Source organism: Tasmannia lanceolata, unplaced genomic scaffold (assembly GCF_043159265.1).
Source record: "Tasmannia lanceolata isolate RefF3 unplaced genomic scaffold, GAP_Taslan_0.1 ptg000002l, whole genome shotgun sequence".
Classification (NCBI taxonomy): Eukaryota; Viridiplantae; Streptophyta; class Magnoliopsida; order Canellales; family Winteraceae; genus Tasmannia; species Tasmannia lanceolata.
This window is the reverse complement of record NW_027518679.1, coordinates 18471628-18490698: the sequence shown is the minus strand read 5'-3', so window position 1 is coordinate 18490698 and position 19071 is coordinate 18471628. Positions and strand designations below refer to the sequence as shown.

At 40.1% G+C, this 19071-nt stretch overlaps 2 protein-coding genes across 6 annotated transcripts; both read right to left on the bottom strand.

Moving 5' to 3' along the window:
• Positions 1 to 343: 343 nt before the first annotated feature.
• Positions 344 to 1378, bottom strand: LOC143882683 (cold shock protein 2-like). 3 transcript variants are annotated; one of them, XM_077386144.1, is made up of 2 exons: positions 1012 to 1376; positions 344 to 945 (listed from the first exon to the last, which is right to left on the bottom strand). In XM_077386144.1, the coding sequence occupies exons 1-2, from the start codon at positions 1340 to 1342 to the stop codon at positions 629 to 631; spliced, it is 648 nt and encodes a 215-aa protein (XP_077242259.1). In that variant the 5' UTR covers positions 1343 to 1376; the 3' UTR covers positions 344 to 628. The 3 variants fall into 3 exon arrangements, with proteins under 3 accessions (XP_077242259.1, XP_077242264.1, XP_077242251.1); XM_077386149.1 differs by having other exon boundaries at positions 344 to 942; XM_077386136.1 differs by having other exon boundaries at positions 344 to 1378.
• Positions 1379 to 3230: 1852 nt separating this feature from the next.
• LOC143883854 (fluoride export protein 1-like) lies at positions 3231 to 17320 on the bottom strand. 3 transcript variants are annotated; one of them, XM_077387204.1, is made up of 6 exons: positions 16857 to 17316; positions 11631 to 11708; positions 7138 to 7230; positions 6693 to 6885; positions 6060 to 6460; positions 3231 to 3654 (listed from the first exon to the last, which is right to left on the bottom strand). In XM_077387204.1, the coding sequence occupies exons 1-6, from the start codon at positions 17034 to 17036 to the stop codon at positions 3436 to 3438; spliced, it is 1164 nt and encodes a 387-aa protein (XP_077243319.1). In that variant the 5' UTR covers positions 17037 to 17316; the 3' UTR covers positions 3231 to 3435. The 3 variants fall into 3 exon arrangements, with proteins under 3 accessions (XP_077243319.1, XP_077243377.1, XP_077243448.1); XM_077387262.1 differs by lacking the exon at positions 11631 to 11708 and having other exon boundaries at positions 16857 to 17320; XM_077387333.1 differs by lacking the exon at positions 7138 to 7230 and having other exon boundaries at positions 16857 to 17317.
• Between the last annotated feature and the right edge of the window lie 1751 nt (positions 17321 to 19071).

Genomic DNA, 19071 nt, shown 5'->3' with positions numbered 1-19071 from the left:
AATACCAAGACAATTTATGAAGGAAACCCAAGTGATCTTTTTGAAGAATAGACATCCTGGACTAAACATCTTCATAAACTTCAATTCCTATCTGATCCTTTTCTGGTTAAAAAAATCCTCATAAACTTCAAGGAATTAAATGCGGTAATGTGCAATTATGAAGACAGTATACAAGCTAAAATATATGATCCCTTCTATAAAAAACCAAGGGCACCGAATCACACATACAAAAGATAAGATGTTTGACAAGAGAAAATCAGACGGTACTACGATATCTTAGGATCTCTTACCAAGCCCATCCCATATCCAAATAAAGAATTCAGAAGATAAAACGCAAAGAGAGTAATCATCAAAAAAGGAACTCCATTAATTCATAGCCAAAGACATTCAGTAAAGGATCAAAAAGAAGAAAAAGTATATCTTCTGTAAACAATTAACACAATCCCAAATTACCCAATTAAAGGAATGAGAATCCAAAAGAGGCAAAATCGAGGACGAAAGCCAAAAGCCACCCCTCCTCCACCAATCCATCTTCTCCACCCAACCGAGAACCTACAAGACAAAGAACAAAATCCAGACTCCCCCATAAACTTTGAAACCCAAAAAACTAAATGCATAAACATCCTCATCATTTCTGAGCATTTGGACATTCCTTCGCAAAATGCCCTGGTTCTCCACAACTATAACAACCACCACCACCACCACCACCACCTCCTCCACCCGAATATCCGCCACCCCCAAACCTCCCTCCACCACCCCCACCCCCACCCCTTCCTTGATTACAGTCCCTCGCCAAATGACCACTTTCCCCACAATTATAACACGCACCGCCACCACCGCCACCACCATAACCTCCACCACCACCACTATAACCTCCACCACCACCACCACCATAACCTCCACCACCACCACCACCAAAACCTCCTCTCCCACCATTCCTTCCTCCTCTCCCAAAACCACCATCACCGGAAAACCCTCTCCCACCACCACCGGAAAACCCTCTACCGCCACCGCCACCGCCACCACCGGAAACTTCAGATCCATCAGGCCCCGTCACATCGACAGCTTTAGTCCGTCCATCATCGCCACAATCGATCTCGAATTCCACAGCCTCTCCGTCAGATAGACTGCGGAAACCTTCGGATCGGATGGAGGTCTGGTGGACAAAGAGATCTTCGCTTCCATCATCAGGAGTTATAAATCCGAAACCCTTCTGCCCGCTAAACCATTTCACGATCCCGGTCGATCGCTTTCCCTCTGCCATCTTTGTAACCCCTAAGCTGAAAAACCCTAACCCTAGATCACAAGTTATAGTCCCCTGAACAAAACCTCCATACAGCATTGGATGATCGGACGGCTGAAATTCGACAGTGTGTTATTGGGGCCATAAAAAGTATATTTAAAAAAGGGAGATGACATTTTCACTCCCCCAGCAGTACTCATGCGCCCCACTTATACCTTGATTTGACATGTACAATGAGCAACTTTAACGCTTTTTGACATAAATCAGGTCAAAAGGGGGAGCGCATGCATAATGTAGGGGGGGGGGTGAAAATATCATCGCCCGTAGAAAAAAAAAACACTTTGAGCCTTCTTGACTTAAAGATTTAAAGCAATCATTTGTTAGGCCCCAGCGTCCCAAAAAATCATCTCCATAGGATGATACAAACCCTCCTACCAACCTTTACGAATCGGAGAGTTAGATCATCATATGGTGATAAATTTTCAGGAAAAGGCCTATTTAGAATGGGGCTCAATGAACGATCTGGATATTAGAATATTGTAGGCCGCAACGAATTTTTTTAATAAAAATGTGTGCATGTATTTTTGTAAAAATAGTGCCTTGTTCAAAGATCTAAATCATTTAGTTGTTAGACCCAACATAAATTCGTCATACCACGAAAATCAACCCCATTCGATGTTCCTAACTGCTATCTATAGAAGTTTCTATATGGTATAGCTTACCTACACAGAGTGTTAGATCATTCAATGAATTGATTTTTGGGGCACAATCTTTTAATATTGGAGCCCAGTAGGTTTGTATCTTCTAACAAGATAAGCTTCATTGTATTTTTCAAAATATATGTTCACCAACGGACACAATATACATTAGGGCCCACCTATTATAGCATACGTCATAAAACACGTATTTTGTTTAGAAAATTCAGTTGGGCTACTTTGTTCAAAGATCCAAACTGTTGATTTGTTGAGCCTCGACATAAATAGGTTGTGCCCCAAAAATCATTAACATCGGGTGATCCTAAGCCTACAATCTAATACGACTGATAGCATCTCTCTAGGATTTTTGGGGCATAGCCTATTTACATCGAGGCTCAATAAATGAACAATTTGGATCTTTGAACAAAGTAGCCTAGATGAACAGTTTGGATCTTTGAATCAAGAACACCCAAGTGATTTTTAAAAGAAAATCTACTTTTTATGGGGTCCACCTCCAATAATCTAAACCATTTATTGTTGGGCCCATCGCTTGAAGATAGAGGAGAGAAGAGAGAGAACTTACAAGTGGGGCCCCACCAAAAATTCACCTTTGGGGGTATGGTTCTACCGTGCGTGCGTGTGAGATATACTAAAATAGGGTTATGTACGCGTTGAAGTATAAAAGATTAAATGACACCTTCTCCAATAGCTTTAGCTTTTGGAGTTACTTGTTGTATGACATAGTATCATAGCAAAGGTCCTGAGTTCAAATCTCATGGATAGCAGAATTCCACATGCAATGGACAAACCCAAAAGCAGGGCACGTGTAGGCCAACCTTAGAAAGAGGGGCCACTTGTGTCTTCAACTTTTGGAGTAACCGGTCGTATGGCATTTAATCATACAAATTAGATTATTCTCATCATAAGAAAATACTCAGTAATGTGACAATGCTGAATGTGAGGCTTATTACGGATTGTTGTTATTAGACTTCCTAACACTAGCGTCTCCTCATTGTCATTGGCCCCACCATGATCGAATGATCCAAACCCCCCTTGATCTATAAGACGCCAATTAAGATTTGTGATTGAGTCATAGCCGCTAATCTTACATACATTTCAGCATGAGACCAAACGTGATTTGACGTCAAAAAACGTTAAAAGTCTGCCCACAATTCACTTTATAAGGGGGCGCATAACCCTACAGGGGAGGCGAAAAAATCATCTCCCTATATTTATAAGTGGAATGAGATAAAGGAAGATAATGACGGTCCTGATGGATATGATACAAGTGGATCAAAAGAGTGGTCATGGAACACCTCCCATTAATCCCTGGCATTTCTTCAAATATTTGTCTGTACATATTCCTCCTAAACACCTTCTTCATGAAAATTTTCTAAGGGATTCATCAGCCGACCCCAACTAGTTTGGGACAAAGGCTTAGTTGAGCTGAGTTAGTACATATTCCTCCTAAAAGCATACCAATTATAGAAACAAGACTTACTGATAACCTTTTGTCCACACGGGCACAGAGTATATCAAAGTGCCCAATGCAAAGGAGGGAACGATCGTAATCATCGAATAGACAAATGCCCTCCGTGGATGCTTGCTTTGCCTCAAATCATGATACTCTGCAACAAAGGTAGACACTGTACTCAAACACCCTAAGAATCCAAACTGAATGCCGGTCACGATGATATCACACCGCTTTGTGTCAACCTGCACACCACAAATTCAACCCCATTTTTTATGTCAACAAGAGTTATTTTTGGGATGATTTGCATCTTAATACCGTTTCTCTTTTGAATGAAACACAAGAAACATCTTGATGCTATGGGCAAATAGTCTTAATTAGTCTAATTATGGAAGGGACAATTTTCACTATGGCCTTTTCCAGGGCGGGTAAGTAAGAGGAGGTAAGCCATTTCGGGGTAAACCACTTCAGACGAAAGTGACACTTATTATTCCTAAAAGAGCCAAATAAGGGACAAGATGTCCCCTAACAGGCTACAGCGGGTGGACCAAGTAATGTTAATTCCTTTCGTGGAGGGGGCAGATGGGTGCCATCAGAGAGGCAGTTAATGCATGAAGGACAGCTGGCTGCCATGCGGTCTCGTCATCGAAGACTGGATATGGGCGGTGGAGATAAAGCACAGGCCTATGCAAATGATTTTCCTACAAATGAGGAGTTTGCCCAAGAGCTTATGAAACTGAAATCTAAAACGATGACGGATAATGAAGCGATAACTATGATAAAAAAGACGACAAACCCACTGGAGGTGGAGGTGGCTGTGGTGGGGCCGGAAGATGCCGATGTTCCGGTGGCGGAACAGTCGAGATTTATTGATGATTTGGTCCCTGATGATGCGATTCCTGTGATCGAAATGACCAGGAAAAACCCACAGGTGGTGGAGGTGGAGGTTGATGTGGCTGAGTCGAAAGATGCTTTTGTCCCGGTGGCGGAGCGGTCGGGATTAGCTGATGATTTGGTCCCTGATGATGAATCCGCGGCTGTCGCTACCGCTCAACCTACAATCGAGACCGTTGAAAACAGCAGTTTGGGGATGGACAACAACGAGAAGGTTGTGAGTTTATATAGGGCGCTTTTCAAGAACATAAAATCTCGTTTTTTTTGGAGCCAGGTCGGTGAGTTTTCAGTGGATAAGGACATGGATGATGAGCTTGTCGCCGTGAATGCTATGGGTGACGATCTCGGCACACTGTATAAGAATGATGTTGTTTGCACCCGAAAGACTTCCATGGAGATCGAAAACAAGGATCGAGCCGGGAAACATAAATCAAAAGGCTTGGGAAAAGGAAAAAGGAAGCACAAAGCCTCGCGACGCGCTAAGCTTAGAGGGTATTGTGGGAGGGGCACTCGTTTTCTCAAAAGAATATCATAATCTGGAAGATTAGGGGTTTGGGGACGGAGAGAAAGTAGATGGCGGCAAACGACATCTGCCATAGGAGAAAACCTGACAATTTTTATATCATTGACTCTAAATTTCGGGGATAGCAGAGAATTCTATCAATGAGATTTGGTGTCGAAACAATCGTCAATGGTACTCATAAGATGCAGTTGGAACCGCTGGGGGTATTATTGCCGTCTGGAAGGAGGACTTATTCTGATTAGATGAGCAAATGGTTTCGGATATCAAGGACCTTGTTCATGAAATCAGATTGATGATAGCACTAGGAGGAGGTTGGCAAATGTGATGGTAGACTGCCTGGCCAAAGAAGGTGTTTTTCCTGGTCACGAATGTCTTTATTGCACCTGATAGGGAGGATCACTGAATTGTATTCAGGGGATTGTAATTACTGGATGGGTGTTATTATCATGGATATCAGGGACAACTCCTAGGAAGATTGCAGAATTTGAAATTTTAGTGTTTTTTATTTTGGACTGGTGAAGGTAAAGGGGGATGGTAAAGGGGAATAGGTTTGGTTTTTTCTTTTAGGGCCCTGGAGTTATCTCCTAGGTCCTCATATGATGTAGTTCATAGGGGACTCCTGGTCCCTTCTTCATGTAATTCTTGTATGAATTATCAATATATTTCTGTCAATTTTCAAAAAAAAAAAAACAGTACACCATGGTAAGAAATTGAATAAAAAACAAGAATCCGATGTGAAAATAACTACGCAGGATTGGGTTGTTCAATTTCCAGTGTCTAATTGACCAAATGTTGTAGAGAGTAATATATAACACATAAGAAATTATTAGATGTCGGGTGACCACATCGAATTATGGCGTGAGACATTTTCCCAACTGTCCAGTCAAGTCGAGTAGCAAAACATGTGCCTCACACCAATCCTGCGTAGTTTTTTTCACATCGGATTCTTGCTTTTTATTAAATTTCTTACCATGCTGTACTGTTGTAGCCTGTCAGGGGACATCTTGTCCCTTATTTGGCTCTTTAGGGAATTTTTTTCTTTTTTGAAAATTGACATATTTCCATTAATATTGAGATAGCAATCGGGACCAGTAGTCCCATCCTGCATTACAAAATATTAAGGTGGACTAGACCGGCATACTGGCACCAGTCCAAGTGATCATCCCTATACTAAACAAAAGTTTTAGGAATAATAAGTGTCAATTTTCCAAAAAAAAAAAAAAAAATTCTTACCACGTTTCTTATTGTGGCCAGGGCTGCCATAAGACAAGCTGCAAAGACATTAGCGACTAGAGTCCCGAATGGAACCCACTTCATCAAACCCTTCCTTCCTAAACCTCGACCATTGAGTCGAGCCAAGAACCGCCTGAGCCAAACACCAGGGGGACCCACCATGAAAGCCAACCACAGTACAGCACTCCTATGTTCACCCTCCAACCGGGACCGAACCAATGTCCCACTGATAATCCACAGTAGGCCCAACAAGAACAACACCACCCAGACACAAATCTGTCGCCTGTAACTATCCACCGTCCAAGTGCTCGAGTTCAACATGCCACGTCGATTGAGAAGACATCTGAAACCTGTGGCAGTCTCGACTCCCACACGGATTGATATATCCACAAGCAGCATTCCTAGCACCAATCACAAATGTAGTCAGCAACAATGTGACGGCGAACACAGTAGGTGAATCTTATCGCAGTTTGATCAACAATCGAGAGGTGATGTGAAGTGGGTCCACCTCCCCCACAACAATAAGATCTTGTTAATGACAATAATAAGATTCACCCATAGCGAAACATCACATTGGATGATTTCTCTTATGTTGATGTTTAGTGGTTATTACTTGTTTTTTTCTTTTTTTACCTATGAGCAGGCCAAGCATGGAAGCTACCCAGTGACCATTGGCAGAGAGCTCAAGCATTTTTTGATTCCAGCCACTGAATGTGGTGAGACTGCCCAAGAATCCGGTGGTCAGACCAATGGCTAACAGGTGAGACACCTGATTTATGTCTGCTTTGAACACAATGCCCAACCACCCCATTAAGAATGACCCCACCTGAAAAAATGTATTATAGCAATACAAAAGGGGGAATGATAACTGTACTCACTTGTTTTGATAATGACACTTATCACTTTATTAAACATTTCTATAATTGGTTGTTGATTCATTTTTGAGAATTTTAACTGCCTTAGGCTAATTAGATAAAGCGAAGAAAGAAAGACATTATTAAAGTCATGGAGTGCAGATATCATTTCTCTAAAATCGGATTTAAAACGGGAGAGAGAGAGAGAGAGAGAGAGAGAGTACCATGTTAGAGGGGAGGTCAAGATAGAAAGGGCTTTGGTCCCATGTGGCAACACTAGGTCTGAATAGCTTTTGCAATAGATACCTTGCAAACACCTAGAAGCAATATAACAAAGGTAAGTATAGTAGACAATAGTCTTACACAAGCTCCCCTCAATTTGAATTAAATGTATGGATATTTGTAGAGTGCTTTGTATGGCTTAAATCAATGACCATGCTCAATAGATATATTTATTGGTTGGCTATTGAAATCAAATATACGATAAAGACAAGAGACTGTTGTGACTAGAGCATTGAAGGAGATGGATTCTGCATTTGAATGGAGAAAGAGCTGTGTTTAGATCTTGGGTTTCACGTGATTATTTTTTTCTTTTGTTCTTTTGTATCAACCTTGCATGTTGGGAGAAGGTATCTCGCAGGTTCTGATCAAAGCCATCTTTTGATTTTAGATTCTTAGTTTCGTTCCAAAGGACATTCAGAGAGAGAGAGAGAGAGAGAGAGAGAGAGAGAGTTCCAACTTGGACAAAAAGTTTTAAACAGGCTTTTCTAATATAGGGTTTCCAATATTTGTCTGGCCCTTCTAGTTCAGTGGCATTGCCGTCTAGTGTAAAGTTAAGATGGGGGTGCAATCCCAGATATATTAAAGGAAATGAATTCAGCACTCCACTGTTTTGATATGTGGTGAAAGTTTCTTGTCTTCCAGCGTTTTAAGGCCTGTCAAAATGTTATTTACAGTTTCCAAAAAGCTCTGATGATAATGCCAGTTAAAAACAAAAGGACAAGAAGCTTTCGTGACATATCAAAATAATGGAGTGCTAAAATTATTTTCCTATATTAATAAGAGTGCTTTTGTGGAGAAGACATATAAGGGATTGGAGGATGACCCGCTGGATTTTGGTGGTGGTACGAGGTGGAGGCCGCCGGAGATCCGACGGTGTTAGTGGTCGACTATCGTGCACGGTTAAGGGCGTACAATAGCTCTTAGCCTTCGAGCGGGATTTTTGAAAATCGAATTCGGAATGTGGTGGAGAAGTTTGTGTGATGTGGCAGGTCAAGATCTTGACTTGGTGGGCCCCAAAATATGGCTTTTTTTTGTTGGATTCGTTACAATGGAGGCTATTGGGTAATGTAAGGGGAGTATGGGCTCTTTTGGGCCAAGGAGAATGCTCCTGGGCAATTCATACTATGTAAATTTGGTCGGACTACTGGTCCCCGTTGTAAATTTTGCTAGTATGAATATATTTGTCAATTTTCAAAAAAAAAAATACACATTTTATTACATTTGCAGTAAACTGAGTATGAAGCAACTAAACTACTACCAATTTTCGTCATGAATCTGGTATCTTTATGCCAGGACTGAGGATATAGAGATCGGTTGATACCACCTTACAAAGGGAGAAACTGAGCAACAGGGTGCCACAGTAGTAAAGCCTCAATATGTTCAGTCAGTGACCAACTGACTAATATTCTAACTGAAGTGGATTTATTAATTATTTCATTGCTATTTTTATAACAGATGAAGTGGATTTAATACCATTAAAAAAAAAATGAAGTGGATTTAATAGATCAGTGCAGTCATCTATGTAACAACCTCTTGATGCATTGCAGACTAATCTCTGCTTGAGGGGGAGTATAAGATGTACATGCATTCTTTTATTTAATTTGTTCATTTTCAGGTTGTGACTTAAAAGTTTAAACACTGTCAGTGTCCATACATTAATGAGACCAGTGCATAAGCTTCCTAATCAAGTGTGAGATATCCGTCCATGCCAGTGCGTAAGCTTCCTAATCAATTGACACATCAATAAATGCTTTTATTTATCTATTTATTTATTCGGTAGGTACTAATTATTAATATAGGGAAGATGATTGACATTGATGTTATAATGGAGAAGGCCCGGAAATTTGTCACATTCTTTCATAATGGCTATATTCATTGTAAACGTAAAAAGTCATTTATCATCTAGAAATTTTCAATACCTGCGACAAATTTCCTCATACTTGTAATGCTTCCCGACTATTAGGAAGCCTCCTTGAGATGAGTTTTTACTCATGAAATCTAGCACGAGAACAATACATAGAAATGCTTTCATAGAAGTCTTTCTGAAATTTAAGTTCCACTAGCATGTGTCTAACGTACAAGGTTTCGAGTTTCAACCTCGGTATGCATTTTGGTCTTGACGCATTTCGGTCTTTACGGAAATGGAAACACGTCGGTTTTGGATGGGAATTTTGGTTAAAATCATGTAAAACAAACCGTATGAAAACAAGCAAAAGATGGACATTTAAGATGAAACTTCAGGAGGTGTTAGAATAAGCACAAATAGACCTCACAAATTATCAAATAAGAAAAAAACCACCGATAATGGTTTAACAACATTGAACACCAAATGATGTGTTGTCATGCGTGTTTGATAATTGAATACATTTAAGATTTCACATATAATACATATAAATATTTATACATAATACATGCACCACATTTCATACGCACTTTACATAAATATAATTATGTAACACTTACGAGTATAGTATACCACTGCTACACTAAATGATGAAGAAAGGAATAGTTTTCCTTTTTAAAATAGTTTTTAACAATTTATTAAAATTATAACAAAATAGAAAATAGTTATAAAATATAGAGGAATTCTAGACTAAAGGGAGCCCTTGCAAAAAAGTGTTGAAAGGGCTCCCCCATTGGCTGCACGTCACAATCATGTTTGACTTTTCAACCGTTATTAATGCATGATGGTGACGTGCAACCAATGGGAGAGCCCTTTCGCCTCTTTTTTACAAGGGCTCCCTTCAGTTTAGACTTCCTCTAAAATATAACAAAGATTTTTTGTATAAGAGGGCATGGCTAAATATGCACATGCCCTGAGTTTGTTAGTTTTTCTCAAATTTTATTATTCTTTTAAAAAAATTTAATAAAAATACAAAATAGTAATAACGCTGTAAAATGTAATATATTAGTATGAATTTTGTTATTTATATAATCTTCCTTACCATTCTAATTTTTTATAAATTTTAAATATATTTTTTATAAATTTTAATAAAAATACAAAATAATAATAATATTGTAAAATGCAATATATTAGTATGAATTGTGTTATTTATATATAATCTTCTTGTCCATTCTAATTTTTTATAATTTTTAAATATTATTTATTATTTTATAATGTTTATATTTTTAATACGAAAAATAATCATTTTTATTTTAAATGAAACAAATAATTTTAGCATTTCGCCATATTTTATCTTAAATTTCTATCATTTGCATATGCCTTCATTTGTTTTCTTGTTTTTATAGGATTTTTACTGAAATTTCCAACTCAAACTGACATACTTTCAAGTTTCGATCGAAATAATGTAATATATACTTCTATGGTTTTGGTTTCGGTATCCATTTATGTTCAGTATATATTTTGGTGGGATGGAAATTGTAGCATTTCAGTCGTTTCATGTAGATTTTGGTAGAAATTTAAAACTTTGCTAACATATTAATAAATTAGAAAGAATGCACCCAACATACATAAGGATATCCAAGGCATGGAATGCTTATACTAGGCAATGCATTGTGGTCAAAGCGGAAATTAAGAAGTCTTCTAAGAACAGAACATCCATGACATGTCATATTGAAAAATGTTAAGCCGTACATTGGGATACAAAACTTCATATGGACATTCTGTCTCGTACGTTAAACTTTTAAAACCATATTTTTCTGTGGCCCCTTAACTCACCAGAAACAGATTACAAAGTTATCCATTGAAAGAAAACTTATTGATAGGAAAAAACAGTTGAGATTTTAGCTGCTCCATCACTGCAAACAACAGAGCAATAGAATGAGGGAACAATACCAACTAATTATGCCATTATACCAGTTCGGAAATATTTCTTATTTTGCTGTTTTTCAACAAGTGTACTTATCTAGATAGGGAGCTAAAGAATACTATTGCCAGAATAAAATTTGATGGAGAATTTTGGAATATGGCTGATTTAGCTATATCTTTACCAGTTTTACTAGCTTTACAAGTTTTCTAAAGTGCTTAAAAGATATTATTATTAACTATCCAATTTTAAGATTTGATTCATTCTAGCCCTCTTACAAGTAGAATAATCAGATTTGACTTCCGGAACATTGGTTATGATAAACAGTCATTTTCAACTGACCGTAATTGATCTTTTACACAACTTAGTGGCCTTTGCATCTCATGTTAGGTTGTCCAGATTTATTTCACTGAAACATAAGCAATAAAACACGGGTAGGTTTCTGGTGCAATGTGATTATGCACGAATAGCCAAGAAAACTTAAAAGGGATAAGGAATGCAAGTAGCGCCTGAAGAAAGAGGAATGTAGCATGCTCTGCAATGGTCAACCATATTGAAGGTTCCCAAAGGATTAATTGACTGCCTTTATAACAACCAACATAATATTTCTATGAGATATTTGATGAGAAATCTACTCAGTGCTGAACCAAAGAGGTGTAGCCATTTACCCCCATAATTCCAAAAACAGCTAAATGAGTAAGGCGTGAAATACACTCCAATAACCGAGGAAACCTTTTCTGATTATCCTGCAAATAAAGATTCCTTCCGTGAGTAATCTGATTTTATTTTCTTTTTTTTAGGTCTCTCGTGACCGGGGGAGGTATTCGTGAACATTATTTATTAAATGAAAAAAGTACTAATGTCAGAGTTTAAAAATAACAGGAAAAAGATCACATGATGATACATCATACTGTTATATAGGCTTGCAGCATTACTCTGGTTTTGTAGTGTAAGATGATGAGATCCTTTTAGATTCATTTTTAAAATATTTAAGTACAGAAGTAAAAGAAGTACTAAAAGAACATTAGTCTCGGGAGGGATAATGGGACATGCAAGAACTTTACATGGAAGAAGATGGCAAACACCATTCAAGAAGAAGAAGAAGAAGAAGATAGCAAACACTAGTGCGCTAGCACAGAACATTCCTGGTTTGGAGACTTGTTTCATTTTCTTAATTGGACTGGCGTACGAATAGAATGCGATCTTATTATTTCTTGGCAACATTGTTCTGTTACCTTCTCTTCGTAACGTTTAAAAATCCAGCCAAGCTTGTAGGGAGTAGGGTGCTTCTCTGTCTTTAACTTGAGTTTCTTCACCACACAATTCTCCATGCTACCTCCATCAATGATGAGTTGCAAATTCTTTCTTTGACCTTGCACTTGCAACTAAAGAGATTGTTCCGTTGCGCGAACTCCTCTACTTTTGACGTGCAAATAACACGATGCATCACCAATGATCGCCCAAGAGCACACGTAGTAGGAATGGGGTCTTCTATATTTTGCCCATCTTCATGCTCTCCTTCGTCTTCTTCATGTTTGTCACCAATGATTAGATTTGCAGTATGCCGACCACGTTTGGGACACTTGTTAGATTTGTGACCCAATTGATTGCACTTGTAGCACACGATTCGTTGCTCGAACTGCAACTCGTACGGATCACATCCTTGGACGGGAGTCATTGCCGAAGTAGATGAAACATCTCCACGTCCTCTTCCTTGTGTTGGGAACGCTTGGGCAGACTTGCTTGCCCCAACAGGAAGATCCAAAACTGCCTTCTCTTTCGTTGTCGAAATCATCGTCTGCGGTGTCTCTACTACGGTTTGACTCTCATAAAAATCCCTCTGGGCCAATCGGCGAGCATGGTCTCAACTTGTTCCGCCATCTTTACTGCCTCAGACAGCACTACCTCGGCGACAATTTTGGTACGGTTGAAAGAGTACCTGATCATAATCAATAAGAAGAAATCTCTCACGAAAGATTTGACGCATCCGTGCTCACGTTCGGATTGGTTTCTTTCCCATCCTTGTATGTGAGAGTTGTAATTGCTCCCACCACGCCGAAGCACCTCCCTCAAGCTTGATAGCCACAAGCTTTGTTTTCTTTTCCTCGGGTATGTCCACGTAGTCGAAAAATATCTCGACCGAGGCAAGCCAATCAAGAAATTCTTCGATGTCGAGTTAGCCATTAAACTCGGGTAAATCCACCTTAATACAATAATTGTGATCACGAGTCGTGGTTTGCGGGGCACGATCATAAGTATTCCTCGGATGGATGATGTCTTCAAATTCCTCATCCCTAGAGTAATCTTCGTCGAGAAGATACGGAATTCTAGGGCCGAGACGTGGCACTCGTTGTAGAGCTTGAGCATGCCGTCGCCGATCACCGTCGTCGATATAGGGTTGCCCGTGCTCAATAGAATTCAACCGTGCCAATTACTCTGCTATTTGATTAACGGTAGTCTGAAGAGTGTTAAAAATCTCCATCGTCATAGATTCTTGATTTTCTCGTTCTCCGTGGAAAGCCATAGAAAGTAGCAACGCTCTGATACCACTTTGCGTAGCCGGAAGCGCGAAGAACAAGTCAGAGGTTGATTGACGTCGACCTCCAATCGAATAAACCTTCGAATCCACGAAGGGTGTTCAACGAATCCACGGAACAACCCTGCACGTTAGGCTTTTATAAAACCAACTCAACCCATACCATTGATTTGATCTAAGGGTTGTTAATAACTCTAACTAACAAAAAAAAAACGATGGCAACACTAATTACGTTTCCTATCTTCACTCTAAATAAAACTCTAACTAGACTACAACTACTCAACTCCTAAACCTTAGGTGGAAAATATCCTTGGACTCAATCAGATAAGAGAAACACGTTGCAACCTCCTATGATGGTCTTTGGATTTTTTTCTTTTTTCAAATCCTTTTGGATCGGGTGGGAAAGTCCTTCTCCTTCTATGATAAGGAGACGTGAAGTGGTGTGCCACATCAACAACTCAGCTTCTTGCTTGCTTATCGATTATGGAAGACAACTATTGCAGCAATTTCGGTTAAATTGACCAACAAACTGTGATGCAAGATCTCACAAACAAAAGCTTTGATACCAAATTGATGTAGGACCGGGAAGCAAAGTAGAAGAAAGGGGATAGAATTAGAAGAAGAGAAGAGAGAGAAGAACAGGGGAAGAAAAGAAGATAAGAAGGAGAATAGAAGAAAAGACGAATGGGGGAAGAAGAGAATAGAAGAAGAATAGGAGAGAAGACGAAGGGAAGAAGATAGAAAAGAAGAGACGGAATTAGAGTGAGGAGAAGAAACCTTTAGGGGGAGAAGCCAATCAATCTTTGCGCTACACCGTGAAGTGTGGAGTAATCTAAGACAGCGGTAAAATCAAGTTCTACTCGGTTCAACATCGATAGATTTGACGGAAAGGGCAGTTTCACCCTATGGTAGATGAGGGTGAAAGACATCCTAATTCAACAGGGCTTGGCTAAGGCATTAAAGGGAAAGGATGGGAAGCAAGAGAAGATGACGGATGCCGAGTGGGAAGACATTGAGTCGAAGGCGGTCAGCACAATTCGACTATGTCTAGCAGATAGCGTTATGTTTAACGTTATGGAAGAAGAAGATGCGCCTAAATTATGGGAGAAGTTGGAAAAGCTTTACATGTCAAAAAACATGGCCAGCCGGTTGTATCTGAAGCGACAATTGTACGGGCTAAAGATGCAGGAAGGCAGGGATCTTCTAGAACACATTACGGTGTTCGACGGGCTTGTGGATCAACTCCACAAGGTTGACGAAAAGTTGAAGGAAGAAGATAAGGCCCGTTTGCTTCTTACTTCTCTTCCTGATTCATATGACAACGTGGCGACGACTTTATTGTATGGTAAGGATACAATAAATTAGAGGAAGTCAAGGCGTCACTTGAATGAGACGGGGAAGAAACATGTTCTTGGTGTAAGTGAAGAGCATGAGTTGATTGTTCATGGTGGAAATCAAAGAGGAAGGTCCTTTGACAGGGGATCAAGAAAAGGCAGGTCAAGATCCAGGGTCGGCGGAAAAGGCGTGCAATGTTACCATTGCAAGCAATATGGCCACATTAAGCGGGATTGTCCGAAGCGAGCTGACCAGGCAGACAATGGTGCTATGAATACTGTGGTGGCGATAACAGATGAACAGAGCGAAATGTTTGGAGACGTTCTCACAGTCTCCACAGGTAATCACACTTCTCCTCATGGTGAGTGGATTTTAGCTTCACGGTGCTCTGTTCATGTATGCTCTAGGAGAGAATATTTTGATACGTTCCAAGGGACAAGGGCGGGTGTAGTGTCCTTGGCTGACGGGTCTACTTGTGACGTCACGGGAGTTAGGACGGTGAAGATCAAGATGTTCGATGGAGTTGTTCGTACTTTGGGCGGTGTGGCGTATGTCCCAAAGCTACGGAAGAATCTAGTATCTCTTAGTCAGTTGACTCCAGGGGTTGCAGGTTTTAAGCTGCAGATGGAGCCATGAAAATCACACGCGGCTGTATGGTTCTGATGAAAGGAGAGAAGTGTGGCAGATTGTATCGTCTGGTTAGGGACACGGTGACTAGTGTTCCCAAGATCTCGATAGTTAGATGGAAACAGAGTAGTAGCGCGTGCACGCGTAGGGTCTCTTTCGCAGTTGATGCAGAGACAAGTTTCCAGGTCGCAGACGATGGTGAGAGGACGACAGTACCTGCGTTGAGGAAGATGGATCGAGATCCCACTCCAGGGTTGACTAGGTGAGTCAACGGGTTGACAGCTACACATGTGCATTGGTCGTGTTGATCGAATCGGAAAGAGTCGGAACCAGGATGATTCAAGGGGTGTGTAGCTGGTACTTCAGACGGCCAATTGTGGTTTGCGGCAATAGCGGACCAGTGGCAATATCAAAAGAAAAATCTTCAGGTGGCTGGGAAATAAGCCAAGGTGGAGATTGTTGGAAAGTTGCCTTATTTCCCACCATGATCGGTAGGAAGGCAAGTGGTGAAATAGAAACTTGGTTTTTTGGGTTTTAAGAAAACCTAGGTAATAATAAAAGTAGGGTTTTCCTCTCTTGTGTGCGGCAAAAAAAAAAAACAAGAGGCTTGGGTGTGTTGGCTACCGAAGGAGAGAGAGAGAGAGAGAGAGAGAGGGGGGGGGAGAGAAGGAGAAGGAGAAGGAGAAAGTGGGTTTTTCTTTGGGTTTTTCTCTTGGGTGTTCTCTTTGGATTTTCTCTTGGGTTTTCTTCTCGGTGTTCTTTTGTACGGTCATTAGTCGAGAAGTAAGGAAAGGGATGCGGGTTTTTGGGTTTGGGTTTAATCCATTGTAATCCTCGTATATTGTTTTCTCATAGTGAAAGATCGTGTTTCTCGGCCATGGAGTAGGCTTGGCCGAACCATGTAAAATCTTGGTGTTCATCTTGTAGCTTGTGTTATTTTTCTTTTCCGTTTAATTTGTGCACGATCGGATAGGTATGCCCGGCGGATTTTTCTCAACAATTATATCTGGCCTTTTTGTTTACTTGGGACAGCCCCCTCTACTGTACTTATGACTACACTTTTACACTAGAAGTGGCTGTCCCAAGTAAAAAAAAAAAGGCGAATATATCATTTCCCCTTTTTTTTTATTTGGGCTCTCTTATGTTGATTTTGTTTTCAACAATTAAATTTGTGTCACGTAATCAAAATTCAGACCAGCTTCTCTCCCCATCTCTCATTTTTAATAGGGTTCTCTTACATGTGATAGTTGCTTTTATTTTATATATTTGGGTCATTTTCAGTCCGTGTTGATTGATAAATTAATTATACAGACTCAAAACCTACGAACTTTGGCTGGAGAATTGACGGAAAAAATAATATTAAAAACAGATTTTTTTTTTTTCTAAGAGAACTTACAGATGAAAATGGGACGTTGTTGGTGTCCAACGCTAGGCCACGGATGAAGATCTTACGCTGGGCGGGATCACGATCGGCGATTAATCGGATGGCGTCCAGGACATCCACGTGTTCTATGATCTTGCGAGAGTCTTCAGGAGTGAGCTCCGATACCTCAGCCACAATGCCGTTCTCGTCCATCTCTCCAACTCCAATAAAAAAAAAAACACCCTAACCCTAGATCTTATCTTATATCCTTCCCAACAAAACTTCCATTGTGTATTTTCTACCATTTTTTTTTTCTCCTTTCTGAAACTAGAACAGGGACTGGGCACTTTTTCTTTCTATCTTTTCTTCTTCCGGAAAGGCGGCGGAGAGAGGGAGAGAAAGGAAGGAGGGGCGTGTAATTTCAAGTTTTCAACCCGAAGCCTACTAATAACATTGGACGATCGGACGGCTGAAATTTGATGATGTGTAGTTGGGCAAGGTTCTGTCGTTGGTTTGTGTCTAGTGGAATATTGTGAAATGGGCTCGGTTGGTTACCCGCGGGTCAAACAGGTTCGGTCAAAAATGACCCGCGGGGTGGGGTTGGGACCACTTGTTAGTAACCTGCAATTTTTTGCCAAAGAGTTTTTTCTTTTGGTAAATAAGGAAATTATAGAAAATAAAATAGAAGAAGAGACTTGGAAAAGAAAAAAAAAAAAAAAATGCCTCGAGTACTCCTATTGCAAATGAACCCTTGTCCCTTTTATACTAGGTTGCATTTCCTCTTAATCTAGACCATTCATGTCTCTTTTTCTTTGATCGCACGGTTCGTATGGATTGCTTCTCAATGAAGTACAATAAAATGCCTGGAGTACCCTCCAAAAGAGAGAAATCCCCTCTTTTATCTGAAAGCTGCTCTTGTTGCGAGTTAGGAAATGCGGCCGATCTCTACTCGAACCGAAAAAGAAGAAGAAGAAGAAACGAAATACAGGTATCCGCGAGTTCCCGTAGGTTCACCCCACCCAACCCATGTTTTGGCGGGTTGGGTGACCCGTGGGTCAATTTTGACAGGTCACTCAAATGCCAACCCATACCCGCAAATTTGCGGGTGGGATGGGTCGACCCGCCGGCACAGGTCAATTTTGCCTGGTCTACAGACAGCCCACTGTAATGTATAAGAGTAGTCTGATAATACACTTGAGTGGGCTCTACCAATTAAAAGAGTAGTCATTTTCCTGGAGTCATTGTTTTAAATTTCGACCGAAATCCAAAATTTCAAACCGAAACCCAAATCGGGTATTCCCGAAACTTAACAAAATTTTTAGTGAAATTTCTTTTGGGTCGAAATTTCGTTTTCCCTTAAATTTAGTCCTGAAATTTTGTCCGAAATTTAAGAAATTTCACCCAAAAATCTCAATTTGTTTCATTATTTAATATTTTCCTGAAATTTCAGCCTAAATTTTGTACGAGTTAAAATATTATTTTAATTGATTTCTTCGGATTTGGGCCGAAATTTCAAAATTTCGGTTAGGGTGAGGACGAAACACATTCCCAAACCGAAATTTGAAACCATGCCCCGAATATTTGGTGGAAATGGCTAAAAGTGGAAATGGAAAGGGGGTGAATATTAGCACTTCCCTCAACATTTGGTGGAAAAGCAATTTGGAAGGTCGGGTTTTGTTGACCTTGTGAAATAATTGGGAAAGGTGTGTAAATATCACTATTTACATTCCCCAAAAACTATTAATAGCCAGGTTAGGAGTGCCATTGATTGTAAAAAAGGGTGTGTGCGTATCATTTTATCATACAAATAAAACTACTCTTATCATAAGAAAATAGTCATTAATGTAATGCTAAATGTGTCGCTTTTTACACTGAGGGCGGTTATTAAGATCCTCGACACACGCAGGTCTTCTTAGCAGCTCTAAAAAAAGCATCACACTAAGGGCCCATGTGCCACGTGTAAGTGATCTAGTCTGTTGATCTGATGTGGAACCAGAAGTCTGGCTCATTGTCACTGGCCCCATTGGCCCCACCTTGATCAAATGATCCAAACCCTTTGATCTATATTTCGTCAATTATGGTTTGTGATTGAACCATAACCGCTAATATCACACATATTCGGGCGTGACGCCAAGACCATTCCGGCGCCGAATGATGGTCCACCAGATAAGTGATCCCGATTAGGATGGCATTATTTTGATGGTTAGGATTGATGATGATCTTTGGACGATCACTCTTTATTATGGAA

Excerpts from the sequence above, each read along its gene's own strand:
- LOC143882683 (XM_077386136.1), bottom strand. The coding sequence starts at position 1,342 with ATGCTGTATGGAGGTTTTGTTCAGGGGACTATAACTTGTGATCTAGGG.
- LOC143883854 (XM_077387204.1), bottom strand. The coding sequence starts at position 17,036 with ATGGACGAGAACGGCATTGTGGCTGAGGTATCGGAGCTCACTCCTGAA. Across the intron at positions 7,231-11,630 it reads CTGTTTTTGGAATTATGGGG|GTGTTTGCAAGGTATCTATT; the intron begins GTAAATGGCTAC and ends TATTGCTTCTAG. Across the intron at positions 3,655-6,059 it reads TGGCCACAATAAGAAACGTG|GTTGACACAAAGCGGTGTGA; the intron begins GTAAGAATTTTT and ends TGTGGTGTGCAG.